A 22,182-nucleotide genomic window follows, 5' to 3' on the forward strand; every position below is an offset into this window, starting at 1 on the left:
ATTGCAGGCGCTCTGGTATCCTTAGACACAACGTACGGCTGCGGTTATTAGGTCTCAAGAATTTTCTACTTTGTGCATTCACAATCGTGTTTGAATGTCATCGCGCCTTCAATTTTGCAGATGCGACATGGACATCCACCATGCTCGAATAGTTGTATCTATGCGCCGCGCCATCGTCAACGTGAAACTCATTTCCCGCACTCGATTTCCATGTTGTGTTGGTTCCATTCGTATTATTATTTGCAGTGGTGCTTCAAAAACTACGTAAGCATAGCCGAAGTTAGTAGAGACGTAATCGGGCCTCCTTTTGTAAATTTTCTCCCGAATTAGAGCGGCACCTCACTTGACAGCACATCCATGGTGAAAATGAGGAAGTGCGTATATCTCGGAAAACACGATTTTCCAGGAGAGTAAAAAAAAACTGTCTACTTTTCTCTTTATTGTTAGTAGAAGGGTAATAATTCTTGAGAAAAGCAAGAATAAGATGTTTTTTTAGACTCCATCAGAATTTGGAATAATTTCTTGGGCTGTTAGAAAATAAGACAGAAATGCCGAGATTCGCGTTTTCCGCACTAAGAATTGACATTTCATCACGAGATGCGCATTTTTGCAATTAGTTTTTTAAAACTTCTTTTGACGGATTTGGATCATTTTAAGACTGAAAAAAGAGTTTCACGCTTACAATTCCTTATCAGATAAGATTTAGTTCGATCACATATGGCCAGATCAAGCGTTGTATGATTGGAAAATGACACTTGATCACGAGATACGCGTTTCTGCAATTATTAAAGTTTTAAACCTGATCTTGATCATTCAGATTAAAAATAGAGTTTATTCATACTTAAAACTTATTTAGAGGCTTTAGTTGATCCAATACCGTGAGTCATCAAAAAGTGGAGACGATTATAATTGGAACTTCTTTTAGAATAATTATTCGTTCCGAGCTTCAAATGTTGGATCTTTTTTATCAAATGTAAATTTATACAATGTTGTAGTAACTTCTCATGCGTTTATTATAATTTTCTTCATTCAGTAACAGTTACACCACAGGCAGGTAAGATTAAGAAGACAGTGCGGAGTCTCTAGAATATATCGTCTCTGCATGGATCTTCAAAAAATAATATAGGTGCTACTTTTTTTCTATTTTTCCTCCAACACTTTGGCATAGGTACATCGACGGCGTAGGTCCGCAATCACAAATCTCGTTTACGGTGATACCCAAAGCAGGAAGACTTAAACCCGCAATCTGAACCGAGTGCTTGGGCTCTCTTTTTTGAAATAAGATTTACAGACAAGAAAAAATCTTATTATTTGATAATCAAAATAATATTCCTCGGGCATTTTTCAAAATTACGGCTCGATTGAAGACTCCAAATTGTGAACATTTTTGGTCAACATCACTGTACCACTCACATAAGATACAGAAAAGTGCCTTCAACCCACTCCGTAATCCTGATGCAAATTTCTGATACCACTATTCGTGCGTCACGACAGTCATTTTGCATAGTTGGCGAATTGAAGGCAAATCATTGGTCCAGGCAATATGGCACGTTTTCAATTCAGCAATGTGATACGTAATATTTAGGGAGCAAAACCTCCGGGGGCTCCCCATACATATAGCATCCAGTGATCCCAACCCCCCAGGGGCTGCCCCACTTGACATCTAAGCAACCCGACCCTTGGAGTGATCCCCCTGATATCCAAGAGGCCCAACCTCCAGGGGCTGCATTCTTTGGCATCCGAGGAGCCCAAGCCTCCGTGGGCTGCCCCACCTGATATCCAAGGAGCCCAAACCTTGGGGCTGACCCCGCTTCTAGCATCCAAGAAGTCCAATCCCCAGGGGCTGCCCCCCTTGGCATCCAGAGCCCAACCCACCGGGGACTGCCCCACCTGACATCCAAGCAACTCGACCCTCGGGGTACTCCCCCTAGCATCCAAGAAACCCAACCCCCAGGGGCTGCCCCCCTTGGCATCCAAGAAGCCGAACCCCAGGGGCTGCCTCCCTTGACATTCAAAGAGCCCAATCCATCGGGGGCGCGAGGCGCCTTCAATGTTGCAAATGCAGCACTCTCCTCACTAGGGGGGTAGGGGTGTCTTGGGGACACAAGTAGGTCTGTATAGTCACTCCATTAAGGGGGAGGGGTCTGCGAGACTCCCCTAGCTCAAACGAAAGTTCGTGGGACTTCCCTCTTTAAAAGGGGGGCCGAAGGGCCTCCTCTAGAAAATTTAAAAAATTGAGTCGCCTTTGAAGTAATTCGGAGCTGTTCTCACCGAAAAATTGATCCAACTACAATATCCATAAAATGAAAAGCATGCTGTATGTATCTCTTGTAAAGAATACTTGTTGCGAGTTTCGTGGTGTAGAATAAGAAAAAAATTTGAGGGTATTCAAGTGTGTAGCAATCCATTATTTTTACGCTGCTTTTCTGCGAAGGAAATGGGGGGGGGGGGGGGGGGGGTTCCCATCTGATAGTAACCACTAACTTGGAAATTGATTCCTTGAGTTGCAATGCCTCTTTTGAGAACCTACAGAAAGTTTTTGAAATTCGCGGCAAGATTTTTCCAATCAAGTCTGTTAATCTAAAAAACATTATTTTCTCAATTCCCTCCGTAATGCAATGTGTTATCTGGTCCTTGCACTGAAATATAATCAGAACTAAAACCGAAAGATCCTATTTTTTGGTTATTAAAAAAAATAGTCCTTTCATAAACCCGATGAACACCCCGAGAGTAATTTTATTTTCATTCGCTTCATACATGCTACATTTTAGGAATTCTCCGATTGCATCAATGCATCGATGTTGTTTTGGTTTTGTTTTGATAACGAGGAGCGGCCTGCTGATAAGCGGCTCTCAGAGTTTAAATTAAAATTACTGTTTATATTTCGTTTCCGCTTGCTTCCTGTTTCTGGTCTATATTGAGGTTTATATATTTTATTTTAATTACCTGAAATAAGCGAACACGACACTGCAATAGCGAACAAAACAAGTGCCTTTTAGAATCATAACATGCACTGCCTGCATTGCGCATTTCCTCTCATCACTAAACTGGTTTTGTAACTACATTCTGAAACAGACTGGCTTCAGAGGCATTTAGAACCTTAGAAAATATCAACCGTATCCGAGGTTCAATGTACACCGACGAAGGAAAATTCGACTAAAACTTGAAGTTGTAACGCGGAGGTAAGGTTATGGTGCTCCTTATACTTTGTAGTAAGTTAGAATTTATTGGTGAAGTATCATTGAGTAAAGAATTTAAATTTCCAATGACATCAGCAACTCTCTCTGTGCAATGGCACACATTGGTTCTCAACACGTTATGTTAGAATCCTTGAAGTAATTGAGGATAAACTTTGCTGTCACTCCTTGAAAACTAGCGCATTCTTTGCGCAATTTTTCTGTGCACTTTGGTACAGATTGTCTCAGTCCTGTGTATTGGGTAGCAGTCAATTAGTTGCCTGCAAAAACATTGCGTCGCTGATTCATTTTAGTATAATACAGGCGAAACTTAACTTGAGAGAAAACTACCGCTTGCGCGATGAAAACTTGATACTTCTTGAGGAAACCAGGCAAGCTGTTCAGCAGAATGTCACATCCCCATCAAAACCACAAATAATCTGTCAACAAGGCATTAAGTGGATCTTGTTGGCCGATGCCTGCATTTAATAGACTCCGGTATTTAAGAGATACAAATGAAATTAATCTCCGTAGGGTCATTTACCCTTGCAACTTTTCACTGAAAATTATGAAGATTTCCTGAAGATGTCTCCTTTGATCAGTTTATAATAGGTAAAATTTGATGAAAGTATAAATGATAAGATCAGGATTTCTTCCAATTTCACCTTCGAATTAATTTTGATAATGAATGCATCTACTCCGAGCACCTTTTGTAATTGTCTTTGCTGTCTTAGGACGAGTGTCAATCTTTGTTCCAGAGGGAATTGCAGCAAAAAAAATTTGAAAAATAATGTACTCACATACTTTAAATGATGATGAACGTATGGGGCAGATGCCACTTAAATCTAGGGTTTGGGAGTTGCATTTGCATCGAAGCATCCCTGGCTTCTTGGTCACCTCAGCACCCTGTCATGCTGGACTTGTCCATGTGGCATCAACTTTTTTTCACTTCAGATTTCTTAAAACTTTCTTTTTTTCCTGTTACAGATTCATGGGAGTTTTGTTTCGGCATGACCAATAAATCAAATTTATGGAGTAAAAAATTCATCATGAAACAGAAGAAGGGCAAAAAAGGAAGGTAGCATCAACCTGCTGTCTTAGAAAAAACTGCTGCGAAATTGTATTATTTAATGGCTGTCTTTCCATCTTCCATCTGAGTGTCAGAATTCCAAACTTGAATGTAAGTCCTCTCTTAGTGGAAAAATAATACTTAAAATGAGAGCGTTTCAGGAGCCGGTTATTTCCAATCGATTGATAATTTCCTACAGTTTGTACTCATCGGTGTTCTTATTCACATTACTTACTTTCCTGTACTTCTCTGACCTTTATCTGAAAATAGGAAGTACCAATTTTGTGCCATTTTTGATACTCTTAATATGTGTTGAAATTATAAAATTTATCTATTCAAACAGCACGGTACAAAATTCCACTTTCATAAATTCTGGCAGCAAGAAATGGAATAAATCCAAAACTCTATACGACTTAGCAGCAGGTCAAGTCCTGTCTCAGGTTAAGTTAAAGAAAATCTTGAAGTCTATCGTCTTGCTTGCATTTTCAGTGGCGATATTTTTTGCCATTTCTATTCTTTTGGGTGCAGAATTTTTAGCGAAGCATGAAGAGACCTTGATGTTCAGTTCCTTAATTGTTGTATTAATATTTCTTCCAATTTGCTTACATCTTGGTCCAGATTCATTGTTTAATTTTTTGCTGACAGCAAATCCAGCGAATGCATTTGAGCAAATCTTATTTAGAAATGTTCAATTCGTCCTTGTTGGTGCTTGGTTTGGCGCCTTTGTAATTCCTCTTGACTGGGATCGACCATGGCAAATATGGCCGATACCTTGCTCTTTTGCCTCAATATTAGGGTATTTGATCTCTCATGTTGTCACTTGCATTCAGTATTCTAATATGTTTATCCATAAAAAAACAGTGAACAAATTTGGGAAAAGAGTCTGTTAAACAGTAATTTTCCATCGTCCCGATTCTTTCACAAAACAATTGTTAAGTTTATTTTGAAATAAGTATTAAGATAGGTTTTATTTTTAAACACCTACTGTATCCATTTTTAACAAAATTAATCATGGACCCATCTGTTTTTAATACCTACAGTTTTTGTGAATTTCAATGATTTTGTCCATAAGCCCTACAATAACTGAAGACTTTTTAGTAATGTGGAACAATTTTGAAAAGCTTTTTTGTTCATAATTACCCTGTTACGTAGTTTTGAAACGAGTAAAAGAAAATAGTTTTCTGTGGTGAGAAGGTGATATTGAAATGGAGAATGCTTGCATCTGCTGCAGTTTTGAGCCACCCTGACCGTTTAAAATTTTACAGTTTTAACTGTACCGAAAAGTTTACTTTTAAAATAAGATTTGGCTCATAATTTTTGGACAGTTCATGGCCTCTCAATCATTTCTTATTGTGTTCTGTTACCATTTGCTTTTTTTCTTTCCTGTATTTTACTGTATTAAACTTCCTAGTCTTCAAGTCACTTGTTATTATTTCTCTGTGATTGGTAGTTTTTTATCTGGTTCTCCCAGTTAATGAAGGATGTTTTCTCCGTGTTTCCTACTTCGTACTACTAAAAAGTAGGTATCTTTTTTCGAAGTAAAATTCCCTGCTCTGTGAAGCAAAATCTTGGAAAAAGAGCTAATACTCCTATTAGCCTGTTTGTGATCACTTTTAGGATTCTTTTAAGAACTTTTTAAGAAGAAAACGGTCAAAAATAAAATAAGTAACTGCAGGCATTAAGTAGGGAGTGTAGATGAGAAAATAGAGGAAAAAATTGTAACCTTGATTTTAAAATTAAAAATAAATCTTGCTGACATCATTTTTTAGGTCTTCCATAGCCTCATCACTTGACATTACTCTATAATCTTACAAATTAAAGCTGAATGTTTGAAAATAAGGATGAAATGCACAACACAGAACCACTAAAAAAATTAATCTAAGATAATTTTGGATTTAAATACAACACAGCTGCGTAATGCAATGAAATATTATTTCAAATGGAAGGAATCAAATAATGTAATGCCTGATGGTAGAAATAATTAGACATAGAAGTTAATACTGATGATGCTGTATTTATTGTCTCAAGATAGTGAGTAATTTTCACATCCCAGATAAACAAATGATGAACGATGATGTTCTAAAATAATAACAGAGGAAACGTTATTTTTAGTACAATTAGCGTTTTAGTTGGAGGGAACGACTACAGACACTTCCCTGGCCAGTTGATATCAACATTTGTATTACACAATAACATACACAGATTGATAAAAACTTTAATTTCTTACATACCCTTTAAAACCAGAAAGCTTAAATATGGTTGACAAAAAATTTGGCAAAATGTCTTTGATATACTTAATGAACTTCGAAAATGTAGTTCATTACTACCACCAATGAACGATTTAAAGTGAAAAAATTAGTAAACGACTAAGATCAACATTTTTTTACATTTCACTATGAAATGTTAGGAGGTAGGAGGTAAGGTTTTAGAGCACCAGCATAAGCTTGCTCTAATCACTTGAGAGGGACTTGGCAGTTCAAGTTGGAAAATAGGGGAATATGTATAGAGAGGAACTTGTGAGATGAATGGTTGCTATACTGGTGCTTCAAATGTTCACAGGGATCAATAAATTTTAAAATTTCGCAACTTTTACTTAAACTATAATAATATTCCTTCTTTAAAAATTAGTTCTCTTACATAATATCAAATGCTCTGATATATTTTATTTATCATCTGCCTCCTCTAAAAATATTGATGGAAAAATAAGGATTTTTAAAGCAAAACCTGCTGTATCCATTCAAATGTCTGCAGATTGTATACACGTGCAAGTGTTTTTTCTTTCTTTTTAAAATGTTTTCAAGAATAACAAGCATAATTACTTCAATTAACTTTTTTATAATTTTTTCTGATAAATAAAATCCAAAAATAAGCATGGATAAATACACAAAAATGTAAAACTGATTGAAGGAAACAGGGAGAAAGGGCAGATGTCCCTTGCCATCCTTTCATAAAATTGTGCGACTTTTTTCGCCTTCATTTCATGTAATAAGTTCGGATACTGCCGTATAGTTATTAAAAAAGTCATTAAAAGAAAAGAAAAACTTTCCTACCTACATTATAAAAATATTTTTGAGGGACAAAAATTCATTAAATTTTCATGGGACTTCCTAAAAATTAGTGATCAGTTGTTCAAATATGGCACTGGACATTCGCCCATACATCCATTCACCTCTACATCCTTCAATCCTTAACTCAAGAGAGAATACACAGACAGAAACTAGGAGTAATTCAAAGTCATGCTCCATCTTCTTCTGTTGGGAGGAGAGACTCCAATATTATTCATGAGTGTGGCTCGAGGAGACATGAAGGCAAGTTGTTACTTGAAATAGAAAAATTGGAGAAAAAGGGATGGTAAAAGTAATGCATCACAATTCGGATGGCATTTTCGATTGAAGATTAAATCATTGGCTTTGATAAAAATATAACATACTACTGGGCAATTGAACATGGACACTCTACGTAAAGACTTCAGAGGAAAGCAAACACAGCAACAATATATGAACGCTTGTCCAGATAAAATTGAGGAGAGCATCTTTATTGGCGATTACACTTATGATCAGGAAGAGTGTGCTCCAAAATTTTTTTTAAAAAAAAACAGGGAATGATCAAAGCATAAAATGTAAAATAAATGTTTGACAAATTAACTTCTTTCACTTGAAGAATTTAACAGAAGACGCATATTGGGCTGCCATGGAGCCAATATTCACTTCACGGCACAAACTCGGAGCGCTATAACTCTGCGTATGGACTTCAGGGCAGCCCATAATGCGTTTTAGGTTCAATTTTTTAAGGGAAAGAGTTAAGTTTGTCAAAAATTTATTTTTTGTTTTACATACTTCCGACACATTTTGTGCGTTTAGTGTAAACTGAATCAAACTAAAAATACACAGTAAGTCCGATGAATTTGATGCGACCAGAAAGCAAGGATTTTACCTTTCTAGGTTTAACAGGTACCTATTATTATATACTTTGGGCATTTGATATTTAAATAAAAAATCGCACGTAAAAAAGCTACCATAAATTAGGTACCCACTACTACAATAAGTATTCAAGCATAAAAACTGAATAGAAAAAAATCAAGTACCAATTTTACAAGTACCTTTCCTAAAATGTAATAAAAGTTATTGTATTCAAGGTACTTCAATAGGTACTTAGTATTTGGTGTTTCACAGTAAATGTTGACCAGTAGTTAGGTCATTAGACTAAAAGAGGTCCAGTAGTTTTTTTTAGGCTGCTAAAATATATGGTGGGCAAAACATATAAACATATGGAAATTATCCTTAAATAGTCAATGAAAATATTTAGAAGATATTGCCTTTAGGTATTGGTTGAACATGTTGAAGCTAAATTTACAAGATTTCAGCCTATTTTCTTTTTCATTGCTGTCTTTAAAGAGAAGGAGATACATATTAGTTATTAACTAAAATCAAAAGTATAATTAATTTAATTTGAACAGCAATCTCTAGTTTCATTTCAGGAATCAATTCTATGGACAAAATCTTTGGAGAAAGAGGGAGAATTATTTGTGTTCACATCAGATGTCAATAGTCCAACATTTAAAGAAGGAATCGGAGTGAGCTTTTCCTTAAACACTTTTCTCACAGTTTAAATCATTGTGGGGAAGTAAACGTTAAAAGGGTATTCAAAGAATGAATTCTGGTGAAATAACAAAAATTAATAGGAAGAGAATCACATTCATTAGACACAACTGCAATAAAGCAACAAGTATTCTTCCGCAGATGGATGAAACAAGTAAAAGCTGGGACTAAAAGTTCAACTGTATATTCATTGTAGAATCATAAGAGGACTATATTTTTCAAAAATATACACACAGGAAAATGAACGAATAAATAATATAGAAATGAAAGGAAAATCTACCGTGACAGCACTTGCCGAAACATGGTGAAAAAAATTTCAATCAATGGCATTAGTATTGACTCTTCAAACAATGCCAAGATTGAATGGATCACTAGACAAGGTTTGAGTTTCAGCATTCTGATAAATATTTCTTTTTAATGCAAAATGTCACCTAGAACTTGATCTGCGCACTGAAAATCACTGAAGTTAACTCCCAACAGCGGTACATATTAGCGTATTTATTGACACTGATTTTGAAAAATTTGAATTCCTTCCTCATAAAAAAAACCAGAGTCTACCAAAGTGTAAACAATGTGCAATAGCTGAGCCAAAGCGCTGAACTTAAGGTTGTTATATTTTTATATTGCAAAGACTATCACAGTAACATTTAGTGTGCAATTTAACTCAAGTAGATTACCTGAGGTTTTTTTAAGAGCAGGAAGTTTGAACTTAGGCATCAAACAACTTTAATAGCTTAGTTACGAGTTGATTTTAGTAATTTTTGATGTACAAATATTGCTCTTAATGAAATTTTTGTGGGAGAACTTATATCATGATGCTTAAATTTGGACCTTGTCTAGTGGGCTTTTAACACATCTTATTTCCACAAACTTAATTTTGTAATTATAAGCACCTGTCTTGATACTTTCAAGAAAACAATCACATTCAAAACGAATTGAAAAATAAAACCTGCATGTGAGACAATGCCACAACTACATTCTTCATTGAGCCAATGTCACTAGAATACTAGATCAAAATCACATTCTCCCTCAGAAGAGTATTAAAACTAAATAAATAATAAATTGATAGATAAATAAGTGAATAAATCTAAAGTGCCCCAATACATTTTTTCTCTGCTCCAATAAATTGTTTCATCCCTTGAGGCCAACAAATAAATAAAAACAAGAAAAAATCACAGTTAACAAAAACATGTGCGTCGCAATAAGTTTATAGTTTTCCATAAAACTGAATAAAAGTTTAAAACTTTTCAATAATTTAGAAATAAAATGTAAAAAAAGGAAATAAAGTACTCATAACAAAACATTTTGACCAATACCTGAAAAATTATTGACAATGACTTACTTCCTATAGGGACATAAATGATGAGAGAAGAGTTAAAATAGTCAAACTTCCGTACATAACTGAAATAGGCTGTTTCAGATTGGGTGATCAAATAACTTTTTTAAGAAACAAAAGCGTCTAATTTGGTATTTATTTTTAAATGTAATGCTTTCGACAACTGGTTCAGGTGATTATGCTGAGAGAGACCTACCTACATGATGGGGTGTAGAAATTCACGAACTAAAACACGCTGTTGTAAGTTTTCTCTTCAAAATTTTACACAGAAAATGCTAGGCACCACAGAAAAATTCAGAAATCTCGTCCTACGGAAGTACACGTGATAATTCAAATTTTGTTGATGGAAAAAAAGAAAAAATACAAATGACGCTGTTTTCAAAGATTTGTGTACCATTTGATCAGCATTGAGAGTATATGTTGATATTTTGCTAAAGAGTTGATTACTAAACTTCTGTTGCAAGGGTTGCATTTTACATAAAATTTTGAAAATAAAATATAAAACGTGTGCTTTAAGCCATATCTCATTTAGTGACCCATTGCTGTCTCTGAACTCTATCGCTCTACCTGTCTCCAAAGAGTCCGTAAAAAATTACATAGGTAGGTCATCATCCCCCAGTGAATCATCCTTCTTACTTCTTCGCTCATTTGTGCTGAAACAATTTTTTCAATTTATTTTGTAATAGGACACAAGGAAAAAGATAACTTTTCACTTTTCAATATAAACAAATTTCTCAAAAAGCAAGTTTAAAATAGCGTTAACAGTACATGAGGAAATACTGAGGACCACAAAATAACCTTTTTTTTGAGATCTTCAACTCTTTGGTATTAAAAAGGATAAAATTAAAAGTTATAATTCAACTTTTCACTCCTTTAGACTGTTATGATTCTGCAGAGGGCTTTAATTTTTTTGGAGTTAGAGCATGAAAAATTTAAGGAATGTAATACATACGTGGCGTGACTGTTAATTACATAGCTAATATTAATACAGTGAACAAACTTCCAGTTTTCCCTTTTACTTGATAATCAATGCTAATTCTTTTACATTCAATTACATAGAAAAAGAAATATACTAAAATAAATACTGCAGAAAAGCCTTGATTATCCACTATCTACTGATCCAATTCAGCTGATCCTCCGTTGATCAAAGACTTTTTGACAGCTTTCAGCATTCAATTGAATTAGAACAAGAAAAGTTTTGATTCTTAAAGCTTATTGTGCTCAAGAGTTTATAAACAATATCATATAAAATAACAACGAAATTCAGCTGGAGCCAAATACCTTGGTTTTCTGTGCAGGGCCCTTTAAGAAAGAGAGGAATTTACATCATTTCATAAATGAGAGTTAATCTTCTTGTGTTGAAAAAGCAAATCCCTTCTGACTTCACCTGAAATAAAGTGTGCGGTATTTCTCAAACAGAGTGAAACTGTAGACTTTGAATAAGAAGGTGATAAAGGTGAGTTAAACTATTTTACTCACTCAGTCAAAAGAGTGCATGATTGAGTTCAAATACCTTTCTTCATCCAGCTTGAACTCGTTCATTTCAGTATCTGAAAATGAAAAAAAGTTAAATTAGTGTACGGATTAAGTATGAGCAGATTTCCAAGTATAGGATACTGCACGATGTAATAGGAGGCCCAGATTGACGCCCCACTTAGAACAACGCCATGACTATCTTTCTATGATTATGATAGGGGTTAAAAAACTTGAGAAGCTGACGGGTAATTTTTTGGATCAAAGAATTAGGAGGAGCGATTTTAGTCCGGATTCTTTAATTCCTAATAGAGAACATGAACAAAGGTACCCCAAAACGTCCAATTTTTTGGACGAGTATGTGGAAAAGGCAGAAAATCAGTTACTGTGTTGTAAGATGAAAGAATCTAAATGAAACTTTTAGGATTGTGAAGCTCTTGAGAATGGCCTTCCTAAAAAGGTAAAGACGAAAACAACAAGGGATTTTGGTTAATACTACAACTTTATAGATTAGGCAAGCATATTTGGATGGGGATATTTATCTTATTGGTTCGAAAAACTTATAAACTCTCATTTGCTTCTACTCATAAAACTGTTCAATTCATTGAAATTAAAAAAAACTTTTAACTTCAAAGAATCAAATTTTTCATTTGGGGTTTGTTGGTTAATTTTTAAATGGTAAAAATGTAAAACCATGCATAGGAGAAAAAGGCTTTAATTCCTTGTTTGCTTTTTACGACATAACTCAAAATAGTTCTTTGATAGGTGTAATAAAAAGATCAGTAAGAAAGGACCTGGGAAACCAAGCTAAAAAACCCTCAAAATATCAGACGGCAAAGTTCCTTTTAAAACTTTCATTTTTATAATCAAGGCACTATTGTAATGCTGAGGGAAAAGTTACTCATTTGTGACAAAAATTTATTTTACCACAAAAAATACTGAAAAATTTAGATTAGTCTAGAATTCATGGTGCAGTATGGAACTGCGATACTTGCTGCACGAAAAAAGTCACGAGAAAAATGATACATATAAATGACGTCTTACCAGTTTGAACGGAAGGCCCTGTTTCTGCTGTCGCTTTGGACTGCTTTATATCGGGAAATATTTTTGTGAAAACAAAGTAGGCCACATCATTACTGGTCCAATATGAAGTGTGAGAAGTCAAACTTGCCCAGTAACTTCGTATTGCATGATAAGAGCCTGTGTTATCTTTCAATGCAAAATCTAAGCGATGCTCCAATCCTGAAACTAAATATATTTTAAATTTAAAATAGACCTCAAACTCAGAGGGAGATTTGACTGTGGAATTTGATTCCAAAACTCAGAAGTTAGTGGGGTTGTTCAATGTGCCTACCCTTTCCCAGTTTAAATTCTTATTGGTGCTTTTGCAATAAGTAAAGCTCAGGCATTGAGACAGTGGCTCCAGCATGAGAGTGTCCTATTTATGGGAGACTTTTGAAAACCTTTGTCCTTGGTGCTGTCCTTATTCCATCAGGTTCTTTTAGGATGGAAGTGAAGTTTGCAGCTCCAGCGCCAATCTTCAGGTTCCTTGCTAGCCCCATCTTTCAACCATGGAAAATTACATTGATTCAAAGGGAAACAGACCAGACCATGCGGTCAAATTACCTTTTTTCATAGAAAAAAGGATGAAGTCTTACTTTTAACAACAAAAAAAAAACTTAAGAAAATAAGAACTAAAAATCACTCCTTGGACCAAAGGAGTCGAGTCATGACACCATGGCAACAAAAGCTTGGCAGCACCATGTATGGTGAAATTATTGCATTTTATCCATCATACTCAAAGAAATTACAACCGATAAATGAGCCCATAATACAATGCAGCATCCCCCGAATCTCCCGGGATAGCAAAAACACGAGTACGTAAGCAGCTCAGGTTCTGCCCTCTTCCTACACTCGTCCACCCCAACTTTTGTAAATTGTCATTGGAAACTAACAAGGTTCAACTGGTTTAAAACAGGACCATGCAAAAAAATTCCTTATTATTGGAGTCGAATAATTTTTATGGTAGCCTCTATTGTTGTCTCTCCTTCTCTTTAGTATTCCTCATGAGGGTAAGACTTAAGAGTTGCGCTCCCTCTAAATTCCATAAATTTTTTGCAGAATTTGGAAGCAATCTGGAGGATGTAATAGAATATTTAAAAGTGTCGGTTTTTTTTTACCACCCTAATGGGTAAAAAACCCATGAGGGTTCTGTTTAATTATTCAGTACAAAAGAAGATCCAAAAACCTGAATGAAATGACTTCAATTGTTACTGATATTTTATGCATTAGTGATGTACGTACCTTCCATTGGGGACTCCTGCTGCTGAGGGGAGGTTACTTCTTCAGGTGGTTTAGAGCTTCCTTGAACTAAATTCCAAAGTTTCCAGGATCGTTCTGGAAGAAAGAAAAAAAGGAAAGAATGTTGATAATATATATCTGAAGAGGTAAATTTGGAAAAGCTTCTGAAAAAACTAGCGATATTTTTGACCAATTCCTTAGAAGCCATGTCACGTGGTGAAGCAAGTTTTGCTTTAGACACATTATTGGCAAATAATAGGGAATACGTGGGGATGGTTTTTTTTTCTCCGTGGGGTGAATACAGACCAATCTCTCTGGTATGATTGTGTCACTGCCAACTGCATTAATGTGTGCAAGTTTAACTTCCTTAAGATCAAAAAAGATAATGCTAGAGCCCATTTCAGATAACTTTGCTTTTTTTGCTGTACGTGCAGGATGGGAATTTCCCTATTCCACGCATGCAGCAAAGAGGGCAAAGTCATCTGAAATGGGCTCTACCTGCTCTAGCGAGCTTGCAAAAGCGTTCCTGCATCCATCGCATTGCAGCTGATATGACAACTTCTCAGGTCAATAGAATGCAGATTTTTCAAAGCAAGTCTGATTAAAAAAGCAGGAGAAAATCAGGAAAACTTGGGAGCTTTCAGTTAATACAACTTTGCGCTACTGTGCTAAGGAAGAACGTTGTAAAAGCCTTCAGACACTACCAAATTGTCTCCGGTAAAATACAAATTTTTAGGGATTTCTGTGAATATTTTCCCCCAATTGTTCCGAGAATTTTATTCGCAATCAGATCAAAATTATCTGAAAACTTCAAGAGAAAATACGCATTTATAACTCGATGTAAAAATAGACATTTTACTGGAGAAAATTGGGCAACTCTCAAATATTCATACAGCGTTCTTTTTAGCACAGCAGTGCAGATATATGTCCATCCTGCAAAACTACAAAGAGTTTCTAGGAATACTAAATTATGAAATTGTAGAGAATACCTTTGAGAGGAGTCCCAGTGGGTGACACGACTGGGTTTTCATCCTTGTTTGTCCCCTGATTTTCGGAAGATGTAGTTTCTAAATAGTTTGCTTCAGCGCTATTCACTTGTTCACTACAAGGCTGGATTTGGTAAGGCTCAATTTTACAAAAATCTCTTAAAACTAAAGGCTCTAACCTACAAAAGCATAAAAAGGAAGAAAATCAGATACAAAGTAGTGCAACCTTTACTTTCAAAATAGTAAAGAAATCTTGAGAGCAATAAAGAAATTTAAATAGGGACTTCAGGATTAAAGCATAGCGAATTGATGAATTGGTTGGTAGCCTTGGACAGGAATGCAGAGAGCTCCTGCTCATTTTAAATCCCCTTTCTTCCTAAGATTTTCATAATGACAGCTTTCTTTTTTATCTCTTTTTTCATTTGCTCAACTGTTAGGAACTGCTGCAATTTTGGAAAATACATGCACTTTACATGCTGACACGCCCTGGCTTTCCCATTTTCTCACGTGGCTAGAATAGTTTTATGACTGCGGTGGAGAGTTTCTGCGCCCCTGCCATTGAGTGTTGCTCTAAGAACTAACGTGCTGTGATGACAATAAAATTCCGTTACGAAGAAGTGTCAAGGGACTGATGAAAATGTTTACGGAAGCAGCTTTACCTGTTAGCAGTATCTATGCTAAACATTAAACATTTTCAGATAAACAACTGGATGTAACAAGAAATCGTGAGTTTCAATGTGACTAAAATGGAAACTCCCTGTGGAAGAAATTTTAAATGAAAATTGTCATTCTACTCATGTCGAGTTGGGAACTACTCTGGTTTCAAAATTAATCTACATGACCTTAGAGCAACATACTTCTTTTCATATAATAGGAAAGAAAAAATAAGAAGAAGAGAAGAAATTGGTATTTCACATCACTATATCATATTTACCCTCCCTTTTAGAAATTTGACGGAGGAAAAACACCTGAGTGTCATACCTGTATGCAACAGGATCAGATGGATGGAACACATTATAAAGTCTATGGCAGAGAGATGGAGGAAATAAATGACTCCCATGATGACCTTGAGGAAGTCGTAAGGCAAGAAAAACTGCGAGCGGTGAGCCAAGACAGAAAAAATTTTCTAGCTGAAAAAGCAAAAAAATAAATTCATTAATTGATCTACATTTCTTGGTGAGCACATAACTAGCTCCTGAGTGAAAAAAGTTACATTGAAAAAATTAAGCTTACGATTTTTTCACTATTATATTTTTAAACAAACCAAGAAATTGATTAGTTTGAAAATCATTTTAGAAAAATTACCACGAAGAGAACTATTTTAATTTTAGCAATTTCTTGAATAATAGTGACTTCTGAGTGAGAGAAAACTGACTTTGTGTTTGTTTAAATGTTGATCATGCTCTCTTTTTTTTTTCTTCAGAGCAATTATTCTACTGCTTGCATTTCCATAGTTAAATAATATAAAAAAATAAGAGCTCTTAATTCCAAAAAACTGGCTGCTTGATACATACGAACTCATTCATAATTGTTTAAGTAAAACATTTGACGCCTAAGTCTACAGTAAAATTAAACATAATAAAAGCAAAAGGTGATGGCTTACTTGGAACTTTAGCCGCGATTTTCCTGTTAGCAAGGATTCTTTGCTTAAAAAATCCTCTTGGTACAACTGTAATTAAGAATTCATGAAAGTAAGTGAAAATAAAATGAGAGAGTGATAAAATACATACAAGAAATGAAAATGAATGACAGGAAAATGGCAGAGAAACATTAAAAAAATTAATTAGAGGAAGCACTATTGGGCATCTGCCTGTTTCCTGAAAATCCTTTTTTTCTAAAAAAAAAGGAAAAAGAAAAAAAATCAAAAGTATGTTACAGTCAGATTATAGTTAGATAATAAAACCGTTTGTAAAGGCCCTCTAAGTTTTAAAATCGGCACTAATTTTATCTATTTATTTATTCTTTCAGTTGGCTTGGTGTTTATCGATACCTTGGGAGGTTACAAAACTTCGAAAAATTTGAAATTATTTTAAAAAATTTCAAAATTTTATGAAGTCAAGTACAAATAAATTGGCTGGATAGAGGTTGATAAAGGACGTTGAATCTTTGGTGTTACTTACTCTTGGCATCCAACCTGTGATGATGTCATAAACAATGACACATCCTAAAGAATGAGCTACTACGGAGACTTTCACATCACTGTTCGGGTTACGTTCAACAAACATGGAATAAAGCCTATTTAATTCTTTTGTCAACCCTTGTTGTATTTCAGCACTGTATAGAGGAGAAGTGTAATACATTATGTCCATCGCCGATGCATTTAACAACTGTCGTAAGTTTAGAACATTAGAAGGTGTTATTGCTTCAACAATATCTGAAAGTAAAAAACAGAAACAACTGTGGTACACTGAGTGGAACGAGGATAAAATGCATGCTTACACAGTTAGAGCCTTCATGTTTTATTCTTATGAATTTGGTTTGAAATTTGTGACCATACATGGAGAAGTTATCTTGGAAATATTAGGTTTTTTTAGTTTATTGATGACAGCCTAGAAAGCGACTCATTTTGTTCATGTTGGGAAAAAACTAGGATAAAGTGGCAACCTGTCTTGTCAATGAAAATAACAAGTTGTACAAAATTTTGGAAAAGATTCCATTGTTTTAGAAGGAAAAATTCACATGTGGAAGAAAAGTGACAAACCTCCATCAAGCTGAAGAGATGACCGCCATTCCACAGGGAAAAACTCAACGCGCTGCTTGGCCGTTTCAAAATATTTTGTTTTGATGCGGAATACACTTTCTCTAAGACTGTCCGAAAAAAAGAAAATACTCAAATTAAAATTGGGAAGAAACTCACAGATAAGCCCGCACCATAGACTGGCGTGCTGTTTTATTGTTGAAACTTTTTATTCCTCTATTGAAAAAATCAGACTGAGGTAAATGGCACTATACGATTGGTTGGTTCTGTTATTGGAGTTTAGGGGCCAGACTTTTAGTAATACAAAAAATAAGTTGTTAAAATACACCTCTTTGGTTATAGATAATCAACAAATTATCCGGCCTCCTTCGGCGTCCGTTGTTGAGCTTAAATCATACAACCGACTGATCACATATCTCTTTGCTATTTAAATTTTGTCTTAACTCATGGACAAATATAAGATTTTAATTCTTCCCCAGTAAGGCGCTTCGATTACGATTAAAGCCTATGGCCACTTAATATTGAATTAAAAAAAGGAAAAGGATTAAAAAGAAAAAGAGTAATGTACTTTCGAATGATTTCTCTTCCGTTCTATCTGAGTCATAGGGGCCTCCTTTCGTTCAAATTTTTGGAGGATAAAAATCATCAGCAAATTTGAACCAGTGAGAATGAAAGCACACCATATCTGGTTTGTTCAATTCTCACTTTTTTACAGTTTAGTATTGCTTATCTACCTGCAAAAGGAAATTCCCAAAACGTGATCAGAGGTGCTCTAAACAATGCCACCAAAAAGCTTCTACTAATCAAACTTCATCACGTACTGAGCAGTTTTTGTGTTTCCTGATCATTTCCATTTTTCCAAGTTGGCATGTCTTCATTCTCATTGATTCATTTGGCACAGGCAACTACGATACTGGTAGTAGAAATACTGGCTCTTTATTAATGTAAACGCCTTTAATTACATGTACAGTCTTTTCTACTTGGGAAAATAAGAGAAAATATTGACTATGAGGGACACGTCAAACTACCACTGATCGTGAGCTGATCATTGAAAAACATTGTAATCTCTTGGATTACTGATGGTAACTCATGATAGCAGGAAAAATAGTATCACTTTCTGGCTGGTGCTCTTACTTTGAAGTGTTTCTAATTATCTTCCCGGTGTCAATTTTTTGCCCAATACCATGAATCACGAACACTAGATGATTAATATCGGCTGGTTTGTCTTCTTCAGACGAGAGGATCTTATAGCCTCGTACCAGTCGATACCCCATTGCTGGAACATAAGAATACAAGCAAAATGAATAAAAGTTGAAATGCAAATTAACAGTCTATAAAATTGCAGACACACTAATCTTGATGAAAGAAAACATTACTTCTTGATGGCAACCAAATGGACGGCTTTTAACAGAAAGGAACCAAGCCACATCAGCCATTGCCAAATTTAACTAGGTAATTTAATTTTTTACGAGAGAATGTTTGAGCAGATTTTTTTGGAAATTTTAAGGAATTTTCTTCGTACAATGGAGAAAATTCACTGAAATGTGCACGAAAATCCGCGCAACCTTTTTCATGTAAAACATTAAATTGCCAAATTATATTTGGCGATAGCTGATATGGCTTGGTTCTTTTCAGTTTAACACGGTCCAAATGTTCCATTTGGATCTTGCAAGGTAATGTACACACTTGTTGTGCAAGTTCTGAACGGTACCTATACTACTGCACTCTTAATAGAATGACCAGTTTTCTTGGATTTCAAGATTTTCCGACTTTTCCATGAATTTTCAGGGTTTTAACATCATATTTCTTGACTTTTCCAAGAATTAATAATGATCTTTTTTGGCATAATCTCTCATTAGAATGATTCCTTAAAGAAAAAAAGTAAAAAAAAAAAATGTTTGCTGGAGCAAGGACCTTATTAATGATTGTGCATATAGTTCTCACTTAAACATCAACTCTTCTCTACTGGTACTCATTAACTGCTAATGATACTAGAAGGCTTCTGCCTCCTGATGGTCACCACTTTATCCCATCGTTGTTGACATTTTATACATTTTTGGATGCTGAATAGTGCAAAAATGTAGGGATTTTGCTCATGAATTTGATAATTTGATAAGGCAAATGTTGCCGACGCATTTGTTTGTAACTGTGTAGTACATATAACTGGTAGATGAATAAGTTTTTAAAACTGCATTTAGTGCTCATATTGCTTGAGCAATTGAGTTCTTTGTTCGGTAAGATAACCACATTTTTTAGTGGGTCAGTTTTAGTCCTTTAGATAAAAAAGTTGCATTCTATTTATGCAAGTGTCAAGAATTGATACTGATAGTAAGCTGGCAAGTCTTATTGGTATGGGTATTGACTTACATTTCTGAAAGTAACCTCCTAGTTTTTGGGTAAAAGATCTCATGATTTTTGATGGGGTATCTTGGCTGTACAGATATACTTCATACGGAGATGAAGAATACCACACAACGCTGAATGAGTTGAAGGTTTCTGTGTGTAATACTGAAAAAAGAAAAAATACAGGGATAAAATTGTAGGTAATAACTTAAAAATCTCTTGAATTTTAGGTAACATCAAAGAATACATTCTATACTATTCTGCCATTTAGTCTATTGCACTGTGATTGAGTTGCTCTTTTGTGTTCGAGTAAATTAATGGCTGCAGTTGGAAAATGCAAGTTGCCCCCCATGTTTTACTTTCTTTAAAAGACTGGCCAATAGTTTTTTTTGGTTTTTTTTTTTTTTTTTTTTTTTTTAATTTATCTGCTAATTTTTCTCATTCATTCAAGAACACTCCTAGAGAATTTGAAGAATATAGGTAGTTGGGTTTATTTTTAAACAAAAAAAAGCCTACACAGCTGAAGAGCTTTAAACCTCGAAATGGCCTCAAATTGTACAAAGACAAAATTGGTACTTACAATTCAAGTATTAAACACTCTCCTTCTGGGCTACTTGAGAAAATGTCCCTATGGAGGTTTGAGGCTTTATAAAAAGATAATACTAAATTAAAAGGACGCTCATACTCTCAACAAAAGTACCGCACAATATGTAACATACCTGATTTTGGAGCCTTTGCATCAGCCAAATATTCAGATGATTTGCGCCCACCAAAAAGTTTGAGATGAACTGATTCAATGATATCTGCATCATGCTCATCCAGGGGCTGTCCATTTTCATACAACCAGGAGCCTCGGATGATTAAAAAATTTTCCCCTGAAAATTTGAAAGAGAATAGTGAAAAAAACTGGATGGTTCATTCCTGCATGTTTCGCTATTATTCTCATTCGAAGACTTTTGCACTTTGAAAAATAACCCAGCTTTTGCATTATTTTGAGCCGGTAAGATACAGCAGAATCAACTTAGCTTACTTACAGTTATCAAAGATAGAAGAGGACTGGAAAGGTGTACTATGAATGGGTTTCTCAAGTAAAAGGGGGAGCCGACTCGAATATCAAATTTTGGCCTTGCTGTTTCAATTAAAGAGATGTGAGAGAAGATATAAAACTAGGGCTGAGGAAATACTGTGGAGTATCAGTTAAAAACTCCTTTTAAATGGATGTAACAGAATTTCTACCGTGTTAAAGAAGGTTGTAGCAACTCTATTAGGGTATGAACCGAGGTTCGCAACTCGCAAAAGTTCCCATGCACTTTGAAATTCATACCAGTTATTGCTCTCATGTACACCGCAACAGACTTGCTGAGGGATCCCTTTTGTCTGGAGAAGTGGAAGTGGTGCGAAGTTTTTCGAGTTAGTGCTTACGTATTCATTCATGCTTCGGGATTTCCATAGATCCTTCACATAATAGGATCAAATAAAGCTCATTCATCGTAAGTTCAGATGAGAGTCAAGTCTTACCTACGTTATCACTAACCAATAGCGCTGTCTGAAATCACAGATTAAAATGTTCGATGGTGCTGACAGGAAACTGATCAGTTGACTCGCTCACACAATAATTGATGTTCTAGGGAGGATGAGTGGTTCTGCGGGGCGATTATTGGAATGACATCAACTCTAAGTCGCCGCTTTGTCATGTCGCACAATTGACTGAGTCTCACTCAGTCGATTGCGTGACACGACAAAGCGGCAACATAGGGTCGTTATCATTTCAATAATCGCCCCGCAGGAAAGCAGTGCACCATTCTTTTTATCCATATTAAAGAACAGGGACCTACATCACAAGAGTGTTAGGAGGGGATGAAGCTCGCAAAATTCTGAACATACCTAGGGGCTTGGAGGATAGGGCGCGCAAATGCAGTTTTTGAAAAATCGAGATATTAATGATATGAATTAAACTTAGTCGTAAAATATATTCCATGCACCACTTGAATCTAATTTGTGAGCATCAAAAAGTGAATTAAGACTTTCTTGCCATTGGAAGGCATAGTTCATTAATTCAAGCATTTGCCACACGCACTACATGGTACTTAACAGACAGAAATAGATTACTGAATCCTATGCTGATTACTGAAAAAGCTTACTCACCTGACCAGTAGATGGATTCTCCTCTCTTTGATATCAGATCAACTTCATACAGTCCAC

At 35.4% G+C, this 22,182-nt stretch overlaps 2 protein-coding genes across 3 annotated transcripts; one reads left to right on the plus strand and one right to left on the minus strand.

Annotated features, from left to right (window-relative positions):
* Positions 1–2,800: 2,800 nt before the first annotated feature.
* PIG-F (phosphatidylinositol glycan anchor biosynthesis class F) lies at positions 2,801–5,663 on the plus strand. 2 transcript variants are annotated; one of them, XM_019041798.2, is made up of 2 exons: positions 2,801–3,182; positions 4,164–5,663. In XM_019041798.2, the coding sequence occupies exon 2, from the start codon at positions 4,392–4,394 to the stop codon at positions 5,133–5,135; it is 744 nt and encodes a 247-aa protein (XP_018897343.2). In that variant the 5' UTR covers positions 2,801–3,182; positions 4,164–4,391; the 3' UTR covers positions 5,136–5,663. The 2 variants fall into 2 exon arrangements, with proteins under 2 accessions (XP_018897343.2, XP_072154616.1); XM_072298515.1 differs by having other exon boundaries at positions 2,815–2,922.
* A 576-nt stretch (positions 5,664–6,239) lies between these two features.
* On the minus strand, positions 6,240–22,182 carry LOC109030559 (phospholipase DDHD1; the record flags this gene model as incomplete). The annotated part of the gene is given in 12 exon segments (XM_019041572.2): positions 6,240–11,729; positions 12,697–12,900; positions 13,957–14,049; positions 14,943–15,118; positions 15,921–16,069; positions 16,543–16,608; positions 17,060–17,313; positions 17,641–17,747; positions 18,772–18,913; positions 20,005–20,145; positions 20,700–20,855; positions 22,126–22,182. Coding segments are annotated over 12 exon segments (1,616 nt in total), but the record flags the coding sequence as incomplete, so codon positions are not given.

Source organism: Bemisia tabaci, chromosome 3 (genome assembly GCF_918797505.1).
Source record: "Bemisia tabaci chromosome 3, PGI_BMITA_v3".
NCBI classification, from domain to species: domain Eukaryota; kingdom Metazoa; phylum Arthropoda; class Insecta; order Hemiptera; family Aleyrodidae; genus Bemisia; species Bemisia tabaci.